Source organism: Drosophila elegans, unplaced genomic scaffold (genome assembly GCF_018152505.1).
Source record: "Drosophila elegans isolate 14027-0461.03 unplaced genomic scaffold, ASM1815250v1 contig_814, whole genome shotgun sequence".
Lineage (NCBI taxonomy): Eukaryota > Metazoa > Arthropoda > Insecta > Diptera > Drosophilidae > Drosophila > Drosophila elegans.
This window is the reverse complement of record NW_024546167.1, coordinates 14,991,356-15,005,247: the sequence shown is the minus strand read 5'-3', so window position 1 is coordinate 15,005,247 and position 13,892 is coordinate 14,991,356. Positions and strand designations below refer to the sequence as shown.

The 13,892-nt window shown below is 37.6% G+C and overlaps 1 protein-coding gene across 1 annotated transcript; it reads right to left on the bottom strand.

The window, feature by feature from the left end:
• Positions 1-3,115: 3,115 nt before the first annotated feature.
• LOC108149223 lies at positions 3,116-3,359 on the bottom strand. Its single transcript, XM_017276654.1, has 2 exons — positions 3,244-3,359; positions 3,116-3,146 (listed from the first exon to the last, which is right to left on the bottom strand). The coding sequence occupies exons 1-2, from the start codon at positions 3,357-3,359 to the stop codon at positions 3,116-3,118; spliced, it is 147 nt and encodes a 48-aa protein (XP_017132143.1).
• Between the last annotated feature and the right edge of the window lie 10,533 nt (positions 3,360-13,892).

Below are 13,892 nucleotides of genomic sequence, written 5' to 3'. Positions count from 1 at the left end.
CCAATTAATGTAAATAAATACAAGAAACAAGCAGCCAGAAGGAGGAAATAAAGCAAACAAGCGAGTGAGTGCGTGGTTTCCTTTATTTAAAATATGTTGTTGATGTCAAAGGAGGGTAATGTGAAATAGTGGCCAGAAGAGGGGGCAGCTGGGACCACATATGTGTGCCCTCAATGCAATTAACGCTACTTTTGTGCGCCGTCCACTTTTGGGGCAGAGTTTTTCCCCACTTTCTGCACACTGCCATCTGTATCTTCCGCTCCTGTTTGCTAATGCTTAAGCCAAGTAAAGAACGTTAATCTGTTGCAATGTGGCCAGCACACTCCCGCACTAATACAATTTTCTTGTCCTTTTTATTCGACTTTTTTCCGGCTCCTTTGTTTGCTTGTTTTGCCACGTATTTTTTCGCCTGCTCCGCTTTTTTTTTCGCACATTTGGCAGGACGAATGGCAGTCCAAAACGGCAGCCGTTAAGCAGTTTCGCCTCGTTTTTCATTGCAGCGTAAGATTTGTTTATTTCCCTACCCTCAAACACTGAGAGTTTGTTCTAGTTTGCCGGAGAAACGAATTCCAGTGCGGTGATTGTTATGCCAAGAACTCAACACATTTGTGCGTTTGAAGTTGATTTCTGGAGTACCAAAAATGTTACTTTTTTATTAGGTTTATTTGACTCAACTACTAGAAAGTTTACATCGGAAAATAGGAGTTTTGTAACTTTATTTTCTAGAAATGTTAAAATCAATAATTATATATGGTTTTTATTTTTTTATTTCTACTAACAAATAGATATGGATTTCAAAAAATTAAATTTATGAAAATTCCTCCACTTTAAGTAAATTCTGTAACTTTTAAATCATTTAAGAAACTTCTATAAAAATGTTTGAGTTCATACATTTGTGTGCTTTTGTTAAATGTAGTTTTAAGGTATTAAGGCAAAGACGATTGAAACACAAAACATTTTATGGCTAATATATTTAAACAATACCCAGTTTCGAAGAGCATTCCCCAGGCGATGACTTGGCCATTTTCTTTCGTGTTTTGTGCGCTTCCTCGGCTGGCAAGTGAAATTGCTAACGGAATTAGCGCACCATCAGCCGTGCAATGTTGGCTCTGGTTCCTGTTTCTCCGACGCATCCAGGCTGCTGTTTCTGTTTCCATTTCTCTTCAGGATTCTGATTCAGATTCAGATCCCGATTCTACTCCAGCTGGAGTGTCCTGTCGCTGTTTGGTCTTCTGCAGCTGCCATTCTCTTTTTTTTTTTGTTTTTGTGCTTTGTTTATTTCACGGCAGTCGTGCTGCTATCCTTTACGATTTCATTTAGCTGCACGGCTATATCTTATCTCCTTTTTTCCCTCGCTGAACCTTCGATCCATGACGGTGCTTTAAAGTCTTCATGCATATTTAAATGTTATGTGGCCATTGGCCAATGTGCTTCTCTAAGAGCCCCAGCGATATGTGCAGATGGCATAATTGATTAGATGTGAAGTGCTTATAAGCGATGTGGTTGTTTTTGTGGGTGAGTGCGGGTGCTGCGATGCGGTTGGAGTGGCTAAAATTCCGTGGCAATTGTTGGGAACCATGTTGGATTAAAAGGGGCTTTAAACAGCAGCTGAGCTTGAGTATTTCTCACAGACTGTCAGACTGAGTGGACTTTACTGGAGACAGGCTTCTGGAAATGAAATTTTTATCATGCCTTGGAGTAACAGAGTGCTAAGGAATATTTTAGGCGGTATATTGGTATCTAAAATATTTCATTTATAGAGTGTTTCTTTTAAAATACGTATTTTATTTTGTATTTGTGCTAGAAAAATAATTGACTTGCTTAAAAAGAGTTTTATTTTATACTTATATTTAGTAATGTATATACTTTATATATAGTAATGTTTTAGCTAACCTTTCTTTAAATTAAAAAAAATATATATATATTTTGGATCGAAGTTTTTCTGAATCATTGTAATATTAGCCAGGCTTTTAGAATATAAGTCCTATAGTTTGGGTATTTTATGGTCTATTCCTCATTTGACTGGTCTTGTCTTGTTTTCTGAGTTTGCTTTGGCTTTGCATCACATCCCGCGAACTGTTTGTCATTTTGCTGTGGCATGACACAAGGAAAGCGACACCAAGGACATCCCAAATGGTTCGAAGCGGAGAGGTCTTCCGTCCCGTCCCAAATCGCTCACCATATGAGCCAAGTGAGCGACAGGACAGTGGCGTTGGCGTCCTTTCCCATTCCTTTTCCATGGTTTTGGCCCATTCCGCGAGTGTCCAGCTTTAGTTTGAGCCGAGCTGCTTGTTATGCACGCGCTGATGAAAGACGGGTACCATTTTTTTCCTCTTTCTACTGGAAACTGGTGACTGGCTCCTCCATTCCTGATGTTTTGTTTTGGGCCCGACTCCGGCTCACAACCATGTTGGTATGTTGGTTTGTAGTTTCTGGCTCTCCGGCTGTTGTTGTTGGCAATCAAAAGCGTGTTTGGCCAACAGCTGGCATGCGCCATTCATTCAATGTACGGAGCAGGAAGACAGGCGACGGCCAACCGACTGCAATCATTTTTATTAATTTTCCCCAAAAGGAAATTTATGTTGCCGGCCGAACTCGGGGTTGTCCTCTCGGTCATTAGTTATGTAGCCAACAGGAGCCGGAGCTCATAAAATTCCTGGCCACTAGAGCGCACATCCATGCATTCATATATGCAGATCGCTTTACGCACTAATTGGATATTTTAATTACATTGGGCAATAAACGAAGTCGGAGCATCCGCCGAAATGGCCAAATAATAACTGCTCAAATACGCAAAAGAACGCAAGAATATTCTAGTTGAGATCTATAAATGCTTGCAGGCACTGAAAAAAAATTTATCTACAGTAGTGCTAGTTTTTAAAACCAAGCACTTAATATTCTAGCAAATCTTTAGAGCTTTTTTATATATATTTTATAAGCTTTTAGAAAGGTTTTCTAGTAGTTGCTTGAATGTTAGAAGTTATCAAAAAACTAGAACATTAAATAAATATTATATCTAACCATAACCTTGAGAACCTTTAGAAGCACAAAAACTTTCATTTTTTATACATATGTATTAAATTTGTTTTAATTTTTAAATTTATAGAACCACAGGTCAATCTAAAAACATTTTTAGAACCATAATGCTGAATGTTACAACCACATATAAATTTAAGAATTCGTTTAGCTTATAGGAGTAAAATTCCTTGAGCCAATGTTTTTTCTGGAACTCAAAGCATTAACTTTCCCTCAGTGAAATATCCGCCATGTAATTTGTTTGCATAATAACAGTTTGCCATCATCGCACCGCCATTGTTGCTGCTGTGGGTGATGACTGTTGCCGGCTCATCTGTCTGCATATTTCAAGAGCTGCTCAGCTGCTTGAATTCACAGGACAGTGCCATCACCACACAGGGAAAAGGAGGAGAAATGTGTGCCAGCCGAAGGAAAGCCGAAGATTGATTGCCTTATGAATGCGAATGGATATGCATATGAAATTAAATCAAGAAATATTACGATGAATTCTATCATAATCTAAGTCCTCGACAACACCAAAATGAAAATCTGTTTATATTTGGATAGAATCTCGAGTCGGAAGTTTTTGAAATTCAAACATACCCCTTGAAAGGAATATTGGCGTCTCGCCTCGTGACGTTTTGTAGTGCTGAAATGTTCAAATGGCGACCAAATAGCACAGCCCAACCACCAACCGCCCCACCGGCGACAGCAAATGCACATTAAAAAGCAACAATAACGAGCTGGTTGGACTCAAAAATAAAATAAAAAATGAAAACATCCAAAGGAGAAGATATGCCAGCAGTGGAGCATATTCTCTGTTGTTACGAGAAAAAAATGCCGGGGAACATAGTCGTTAAAACCAAATGTGCTGATTTCCTTAGTACTCTCCGCTCCCCTGGCCCCTTCGTCCATATAGTAAAGAAGTAGAGCTCAGGGTTTCCCCCAAAACAGACAGAAGCGATAAACTTTTTTTGAGAATTAATTTGCGCTTTCGGCTCTTATACTTTGTTATGCTTTTAGTCCTAATGGCCATAAGTGGGCATATTTTGAATATGGGCATGCATACTACTTGGAAACTTGAATCGAAATGTGAGAAATCAAGGCTCAAGATATTTATTTGGTCCGTATTATCACACAAATATTCTTCTTAAAAATAACATATGTAAGAAAAAAAATAAAACAAATAAATAAATAAAATAAAATCTAAATAGTAGAATAATAGAATTCTAAGAACAAATTGGGAAACCTTTTTTATTAAATAAAATTTATATAACATTTAAATTTTTTATTTATCTTATCCACTTCAAATATTTAATGATTTTTACATATTTTTTTCTAACTTTCCTTTGTTTTTTTTTGTTTATCTTTTATCTGCCTTTACACAATCAATTTTCTTTAAATATAGAAACCAAATGACAATTCCAATTTAATACCCATAAATCGCTCTGAATTATGTTCACACTAAACTAGAACTCCAGAAACGTATTTACGATTTCCAAACTTGCTGACTCTCCAGTTGCTATCTTCTTTTGTAATTGCCAATAAGTTAATATATTGACTGGTCTCATTCTGGCCAAAACAGAAGGAATTACGCTTATCGTCGTAATCGACCCCAAAGAAAACACTCGACAACTGGCCAAATTACAAGCAACAACAAAGGCGGGATGTCATTTAAGTGCCATAAAAGCAAAGTAAATAAGTAAATCAAGGGCGGCATTTGCCGAGTGCCGAGACCAAAAATTATCTGCAGCTTAAATAAATTTGGCAGAAAAATATAAAAAAGGGAATGTGAGGCTCGGTAAAGAAAGGAACACCTGAGAGAGAAATGGGCAAAGTTCCCTGGCAGCCCATCTTTCAAATTTAATGTCTAATTTAAATCTTGTATATACCAACTGTGTGTGTGGGTGTGCGAGTGTGCGGGTGTGTTTGTGTTGCGGACTTTGTTATGCAAATGACTTGCCGGGAAATTCACACAGTTAACACCATGGTCGAGAGGGGTCGGAAAACGGAAGCGTCTCTGGTCAAAGGGCCGAAGTGAGTCTGCCGTTTTACTTGCGGAGTTGCAGCTCAGCTCAGCACAGCACAGCCCAGCCCAGCCACCGTTGTAAATATCATTAACGGGATTTTAAAGCCGGCTCATAAAACAGCCAAACGGATAGGAGAGAGGCCGCTCGAGTGTCGGAAATTTGCTTTTAATTTCTGCAGCAGGCGTGGGGCGTGGCTACCGCTTCTAAATGTCTTTTGGGTTAATGCAGATTTCCGTACTTTCCTCTTTTTATTTCTTACTTTTTGTAGCGCCACGCACCTGTATTTTATTTATGCCACGCTTTCTACGTTTTGCTTTGTAAAGTAAACCCGAATTTGCAAGACTCGCTGCACTCCTTCTTATAGCTGGACAATATTAAATCAAGAGAAAATAACAATGAAAAACATTACATTTTTAATTTTACTTTGACAAGAATAACAGAAAAAATGTATATTACAATTTTATGGCTAATATTAATAGTGAAATTTATTATATGTTTAAAAGTCTTTAAATTGTGTGTTCTTACATTTTTTTTATATCTGAAATGAGAAGCTCAAGACATTTGCTCCGTGTCATACATATACATCTTTCCTTCTTCTCATTTCAAATTCATTGATTTTTAGCAACAATAAAAAGCGCCTCAAAAAGCGTATACAAATAGGAAAATACTTATACTTGATAAAGCAAATCAAATTATTTTTAGATCAAATGCGCAGCCAAAATCAAAGTGGTCTAAATTTGGTCGTGACATTTTCGTAATGTTGCTGCGGAAATTAGTTTAATTTTTAATGCGGAATGTCTCAATCTGAAAGCTTAGGGCGCCAAAGAAATATAATCGAAATAAAGTGTCTTTGATAAATTCGTTTTTTGAGAAAGACGGCAATATACTTGACATACTTGGCAAATTTAACTAATTGAATTTGGTTCTTCCTGCAGGAACATTAATTAGCCCGCCGAAACCAGAGACAGTATAAAATTAGTTAACTAAAGTCTTGACAAATCGCGTCGCGACATCAAAGTGTGCGTTTAACTGATATAAACCATTTTAGAAGCTGTTGGAAATTTACAGCATAATTAACCGAGTTAAATTACATTAAGTGCGGCCGGTGAAAGTGCTCGCCAATCTTTCAACCGCCACTTGTCTCCGTTGTGGGCACGAATGAATATTCCCATTAAAATTACTCGCAGCTGTTCGCCGTTCCTGTTTTTCCGCGAAACAGAGGCCAGGGACCCGACGAAAACCAAAACACACACAAGCAACAACAGAACCATTTTACGCAATTGTAATGGCCAGCTAAATTAACAAGCGAAAATGTTGTTGAAGTGCAAAACGTGACCCCACCTCTGAACCCCCTCAAATTTAATGCTCGAAATATAATGCTTGAGCAGCAAGGACACAACCATGGCAACACTCAAGTTGGCTTTGCAGCATTTGAATGCTAACTTTACTCATATTTCATTTGCTTGTAATTAACTTAATTTACTTGCTGGCCAACACAAACGAGGTTCTCGTTTCTATTCCATGTGTGGGCGAACACAAAGTAACAAGTTCTGTCCTTTCAATTATGAAATGAGCAAAACAAAGTTTCTGACAAGTTAATTAGCCTAATACGAAAAAGGTGAATTATAAAATGTTTTATTGTCGACGACGGCCAAGACAAACATTTGCCTAAAAGAATATTTACTTCATACTGAATTATTTTGGAAACTTTTAGTAAAACTTTTTAATAAAAGGAAAAAGTAGTGAGTTTAGGAAATTAAAGATTTAATAAAGATCTAAAAGTTTAAGCAAACACAGTTTTTCTGATTTTCGGGCATGTCGACTTCTAAATGCTGTTCACTCATAAATGAGTGTTCACTTCGTCAGAAATTTGTATACATACGAGAATATTTTTGTTTTAATCGGCTTACACTTTTCCAATTAAACACCTCCAATCAAAGTGCAACTTTTGTTTGCGGGACTCCTTTTGCGCATATGGCGTTTAAATTTAATCTGGCGGCCGATGCCTGAGACGATGATATTCAATTTGGTTAATGCGCTTTTCAGCTCAAGCGCAATTATATTCAATTTGTCGGGAATATTACGTGGAATCCGATAAAGCCAGTGCAAAGTGACAAAGGGGCTACTGGGTGGACCAAAAAACAAAGGAGCATATAAATGGTGAAAGGGGAATCCCACGACCTACGGGTGGCGAACTTGTCAGCCATCTCCGGACTTTCCAGTCCGAGTTCCCCACTATCTGTCCTTTTTGTCACTCTCCATTCCGCCGACTGCCACAATAAATAAACAATGCGAACAAAAGAAATCCAATAACAAATTTTTAAACAAGTGTTAACGCTACCTGAGCCCGTCATCGTCACGATGGAAATGTGAAAAACAAGAGCATAAACAAAATGCGAAAAACAGAAACCAAAGACGGAAATGCGGCGTTTTAAATGTGGAAATGGGAAAATGCAAGTACATAAAGTGCCCACCGAACTGACCAGAGAGCCAGGGATAAGCCGGGATCCAGAATCCGACGGACTGTTCGGCCGGAGTTTGGTGGGATGGCATGTTGAACCTGGGCATTGTGGTCGGATCTGGGCTCTGCGCTGCTGCCACGGCGTTAAGTGCTATGCCAAAAAATATGCAAACAAAAGCCTCGTTTTCCCACCACTGCAAATGTCCCATCGTTCGTGCGTGAGTTGAGTGCATGGAAAAATATTTGACTACAGCACTGGGCCATAAATACTGTGTGCCCAAGTGCTGAATTACCAGGTAAATACGCTGTTTGGGTGCTCCTGCTATTTTGTCAGGTCTGTAAATAAACGAAAATATTGTTAAATAAATGACAAGGTGGATGCCCAAAGACTGATGAACTGTGTGGGCAGAAATCATTATTATTGCCCACCCCACTAATACTTAAGACCTTGCTCAAACAAAAGTAGTAAAAAAAATGTTTTATTAATCTATTATTTATTATCTCATTTGAGCTATTTACATTTTTTTATTTGATGCATTTTCATTGGCTTTTTTATAAAGAGAACCCGTGTTCTGAGTGCAACAAACTTAAAAAAGAAACCAATGCCTGCGAAATTTATTTCTCTCGATTCACAGTTGCACAGTAACTTGAGTCTGCATTAATGAAAATATGTAAGACTTTGTCGCTTCGTTTTTCCTTTCGAATTTCACACAGCGGAAGTTTCGTCGTTCTCTTCTCTGCAATTCGAGGTTCACCGCCCATTTTTTTTTATCAATCTTATAAGCCATTTCAGCTAATTAGCTAACGACAGCTGCAAAAATGACTTTAAAGTTTTTTCCCTTTAGTTAAGCTAAAAGAAAAAATTGTCGTCAGACACTTGCCCCATCAGACATCGTAAAATTAATTTAGGTGACAAAAGAAATGGTAGCAATTTGATTTACTGGCCGAACTCGGCCAAAGTCATAAACTTTAGAAAAAAGATTGCCACACAAGTGCAAGGAACTTAGAGCAACAAAAATAATTGTGTCATTCTCGCTCTGCCATAAAATAAATATACCAAAATAAAACAGAACAGAAAAAAAATTAAAAACGAAGTGAGAAAAAAATTGAAGGCGAAAACGCGCGAAATTTATGGGGCATCTTTGCGCAGTAACACGCACGCATATAACGAGCCATAACCAGTACACACACACAACACACATACACACTGACATTGGGAGAAAGTGCTTCTAACAGTACTTTGTTTTAGTTTAGGGCACAATGGCCGCCATTGCCATAGCAGGCCACACTTCAGTCAATAAAACGCAGGCAACAACATAAAATGAATGGAACAATGGCGCCAGCAGGAGGAAAATCTGCAAGGGAGGGGTAGGGGGGTGTTGTTGGTATGAGGGGGAAAAGGGATTTCCCTTTGTAAGGCCTATGCTGTACTTGAATTGCCCCAAACCGAACCAAAACGAACCAAAACTAAGCGAAGCCCCCTTAAAGTTTGACCGAGAAACTTTGGTTAAGTTTTCTATCTGTATCTGCACTTAGTTGCACCAAATGGCTTTAAGGGCGCAACAGCGGGAGGGGGAGGGGCGTTTGGTCAGAATCAATCATCAAGTTTAAACGCATTACACAGAGCGTTAAGCGATAAGCAGCTTTGTTGCATTTGCTGACCTGCTTCTTCCTGCTGCAAGCATATATATCTAAGAGTTCGCACACGATGAGCAGCATTTTGCTCCTCATCATCAACTTGAGCAATTTTATTGTGCTGCACTGAGAAAAAAAATCAACTGCTTTAAAATGAATTATTGATAATCTTTTAACAATATATGAGATTTACTGAAAATGATTTCCCAGTGTGACGTTGATTTTTACTGTGTTATTAATGTAACACAAATGGTTAAAACTATTAGATTTATCAAAAACAATTACTCAAAACTTGTTTTTGTTTATAAGTTTATAAAAAATTTATTTTGCAAAGTGTATAACATAGATACAGATTCAGCAAGTAAGACTGAAGCAATAATACGCTTGCCTTGGCTCGTCTTACCATGAGTCGCTTATATTGTAGGGCCGGTGATATATATACTATCCCTCCGGCAGGATTTACGATGCCGGCAGCAGGAAATCAGCAGAAAAGCAGGAGCGCAGAGTTGTCTCTATTTTCCAATTGCAGGGGAGTCCGAAAGTGCTCGATTGGAACAATTGCCCATAGAGGGTTGAGCTTAGGGGGCGGGAACTGGGAAATTGAGTTTGATTCAGGTGCAATGCAATTACTACACAAATGGCTACAGGATAAATGACAGAATGTTGTGTCCTTTTTAGCTCAGACTCAATTTGAATTCGCTATATACTTTTATTAAACGAAATGTTCCCTTAAATTAAGTGCATATATTTTATATAGGGCATTGGAAAGCCGTAAAAGCGACTTCTATGAAATTGGAGTGGTGTTTGCCACCACATTTCTGTTTGCTGCTCCGCCTGCCTACGGTGCGGTTAGAAAACTATTTATTTAGTTGGTCATTTTGTTGTTATTTGTACATTGTAATAGACACACACATAAAGTGCAATATATATACGGTATATGCTCTCCAACTGTTTCTCCTATCTCGCTGTTTCTGTCACCAGAGAGACGCACATCCGGTCAGATCTATAAATTTCCTGTAACTGTATCTTTCCATGTGTTGGTAAAAGTATTTTCGTGCATGTGTGCGTGTATTTATTTATTGTTGGCGCTGACTTGCCAGGCCAAAAAAGTGTGGGGAGCAAAAAGAAAAACAATGGAAAGAAATACGAAAAATGATATAAAAACGTTAGTGGGCCACGACACTGACAGCCGATAGAGTTTCCCATATATGTGAATGCACTGAAAAAAACAAGATCCACATAAATGCTCTGGTCTTAGTTGTAAAGTGAAAAATTATATCCAATTAAATGTTGACTCTAAATGCCAGTAGAATCATTTGTTCTCTCTATTAAATTATTTATTAAAATTTTAAATTTTTGGGCTGCTATGCTAAATTTACATGTGTTAGGACGAATTTTACAGTTTTAAATTCAATTCTGAACAATCTAATTAAAAAACAACCATTTTGTAACATAAGTTTTTTTTGTTTGTGTATTTTTATGAGTATGGCAGTAACGATTATTGAAAAAATGAGAGGGAAAAGGAATACGAAGCCAAATGAACGAACGCAATGCGCAGAGGATATCAAAGTGCGATTTATTTTTATTAGTTCCGGATGTCAATGTGCGGGAAATTGAGAAATTAGAAAATATTATACAAGCCCTTGGCTTGTTAACGCTCACCTAAATGCCGACACACACACTCAGGCGCGTACTTAGATTTATGATTGTGTTGGTGCCCCCGACCCCTCGCCATTTCGATTTTACGAGTGTATTTTATTTAATCCCTGACTTTTATGTCGCCACTCTATGCTGCCTTAACCTTTGACCCGGTCACGCCCGTGTAATTAAGTCGAATATTTTTTGGTAGGGGTCAGCCAATTATGCTTCGGTTAATTGGCAAACACTTATTTTGATTTTTTGTGTGCGCTGACCTCTAATGAAAAAATAATAAATAGCTAAATTGCAATGTAAAAGTTAATTAAATTAGTAATTACAAAATAAATTGACAGACAAATTAATCTATGATTGTCAGTAGACAAAATAATAGAGAGTAAATTTATTAAAAAGTATTTAAAACTTGTAAAGAAATGTGTGGAATTACTTATTTAGTTACTTAGGTTTAACAGTTGTTTTTATGGTCTTGCCAATTATTTTTGAACAACAAAATTGTATAACCCTTAAGTAAGAAATTAATAAGCTTTTGTTGCATTCAAACTAACATTCCTCATTTGGACACACAAATATTCTGTTTTACAATTATCGTCTGTCTAATTACAAAACGGCCTCCGGGGACAATTGAATGTCGTTTGCCCAGAGTTGGAATATCCATTGGCCAGTTAACAATTGCATTGACTCGTGTGTAGTTGTGTATTTGTGCGTGTTGGGGTGTGGCACTCAAATTTATTCAAAACCATTTTATTCAAATCGCAAAAAACTAATTCGAGGCACGTACGCGCCTGGTACAACACGCGTTTGCTAATAAAAAGCAACGTTTGCCCTCTCATTTCTCTGAATCTGTGTTGGAACGCCAGTAAATTTCGTATGTGTATGCTTGGTTTATATTTGTTGTTTAGTTTTTGCCAACGATCCGCAATGGCCACTCGATTTCTATGCAAAACTTAACGAGAATATTTTCTTTGCTGGGCTAAATTATTTCGTTTTTGCCGCTTTATTGATGTTTGCCCATTTGTGTGCGCGTTTATCCATGTTTTTGTGTTTGTGTATTACCCATTGATTGTATTGGCAAACGGGCCCTTTGTTGTAATTATGTTTAATTTTATTGCCACCCCCTCGGATATATTTTGTGGTAATTATTTGGGATGTTCCCTTGGGTTTTTTGGCTATCCGTTAATTGCCGAGGGTATGGTGAAAAGTTCAGCTGACAGGAAAATTAGTTTTTACAAAATCAAGGATTTTCAAAAGATAAATTTCATAGTTATTAAACTTTTATTAAAAAACTTGGCATATATTACATTTTAACTAATGTATATAAGTATATGAGGTAGAGTACATCCCATTAACGATCTTCAAGAGTTTAAATTAATACATATAAAAATGCATGTGGAATTTTTATTCAAACATTTTAATGGATTTTATTTATTTATATTTAATATTTATATAATTTTTTTTATTTTAATATTTATTAATTTTTTTTTTATATCGATTAAAAACATTCTGCAGTGTTTTTAACAAATTTTTTGGTACTGAACGTGTTCTCAACTTTTTTGGAGTCAAATTCTGCAGGATATGAATGGTTGTTTGCTTCAAAGTGGCCACGCCCATTGATATGTAAAGAGAGTTACAGGAGAGGGAAAAAGCTGGCAATGGCATCCAAAAACCCAAACCATGCTGGTCCACTGACCGCAGTTGCCAAACAACGCTAACATTTTCCTTTTTTTGTGACCTTACTCGCCAGTAATTGAAGCAATAGAGGCCGATCCGCCCCCACATGGGAAATGCTATCAATATTGGTCCGCGAACACTTTTTAAATGCCCGCCAACAGATGCAGATGGCGATTCGTTTACGGCAGCATGGCGTTCTTTCTGTTTATCAATTTTCCCTGGCAAAGTGGTAGGCCTATCTAAACGACAGCCCGCTGGCGAGTAATTCGCTGTCAAGTTGCCTCTGCAGACCACAATTCAATACTGGTAAATTGAAAATCGATTCAAACACGATCCCTGCAAATTGGAAACGCGACCAAAAACTTATTTTCACCAATTAGAGCAAGCGGCATGAAGAGAAGCTATGCCCAAAAAGTGTTCTTAATTAGGGGCCAACAAAAAGTGGGTTAGGAAAACAAACTGGGTCCAAATATTCTTGTTTTCACTGCGCGATTTCAATAACAAAGAATAAATTTTAGTTGCTCAAAATACATAAATAAGGAAGGCGTTAAAAAGCTTTTACATTAGATATGCATGAGAGTTGGCGTAATTAAATTATGCAAAGGCTGTGGCCGCGTGCCAAAACTGGTAATATTATAATTTAACAACTGGCAAATGTTCAATAGGCGCTGCTCTCCCCAAGCACTCCAAGAAATTATTGAGTGCATATTTATTTTCTTCAAAATTATGGTTTCATTGAATTTGAATTTGATTAATAAAGTTAATATAATATCGCGGAATATATTTTCACTTCATTGCCACAAACTTCGTCGCTTTTATGTATGTACATACATATCTATTTAATTTATGACTGTATACATTTTCAAAATGAATATAATATACGTTTTGCTGGCAAATGCAAATTTTGCTGCTGGCCTTGCTTTAAGGCCTGTAGGTCCTGAAACTCCCTTCAAAACCGAGTCTGTTTCACTTTTCATCACATTCCACCACTTAAAAAGGACGCAGGAAAAAATTTTAAAAACGGCCGAGAGAAACGAAGAAGTGGTCGAAAATAGGAATTATGAGTTTCATAAAGGGAATGCGCCAAAGAGCCCGCTGCGGAGCATCGTAAGTCAAAGAACCTGACATCAATTCCGAGCTGCATGAATGAATGCACTAACAGCTCTCAAAAGTGCCATGGGAAATCCCGAACTTGGCAGCCACTTAGGCGAAATTGAAGAAAACTCAAATTATTCGCGACACTTCAAGAATTTATGCCCAAAACTTGGCTCACTAACTTTTCCAGCTCCCACCGAGTCGGGAAATTTAATTTCCCCAAGAAGAGACGAAACGATTTTTATCGAGCTAGCCCAGCTAATCTATTGTTTGCTCAACCCCGGCACATTTGTCAGCTGTCCGGGTGCCCCTGCAGCTCCATTGGCAACTCC

Bases quoted from the DNA above. Each gene is read 5' to 3' on its own strand.
- LOC108149223 (XM_017276654.1), bottom strand. From the start codon at position 3,359: ATGCAGACAGATGAGCCGGCAACAGTCATCACCCACAGCAGCAACAAT. The intron at 3,147-3,243 runs GTTAATGCTTTG...TGTAACATTCAG, and splicing joins GGATATTTCACTGAGGGAAA to CATTATGGTTCTAAAAATGT.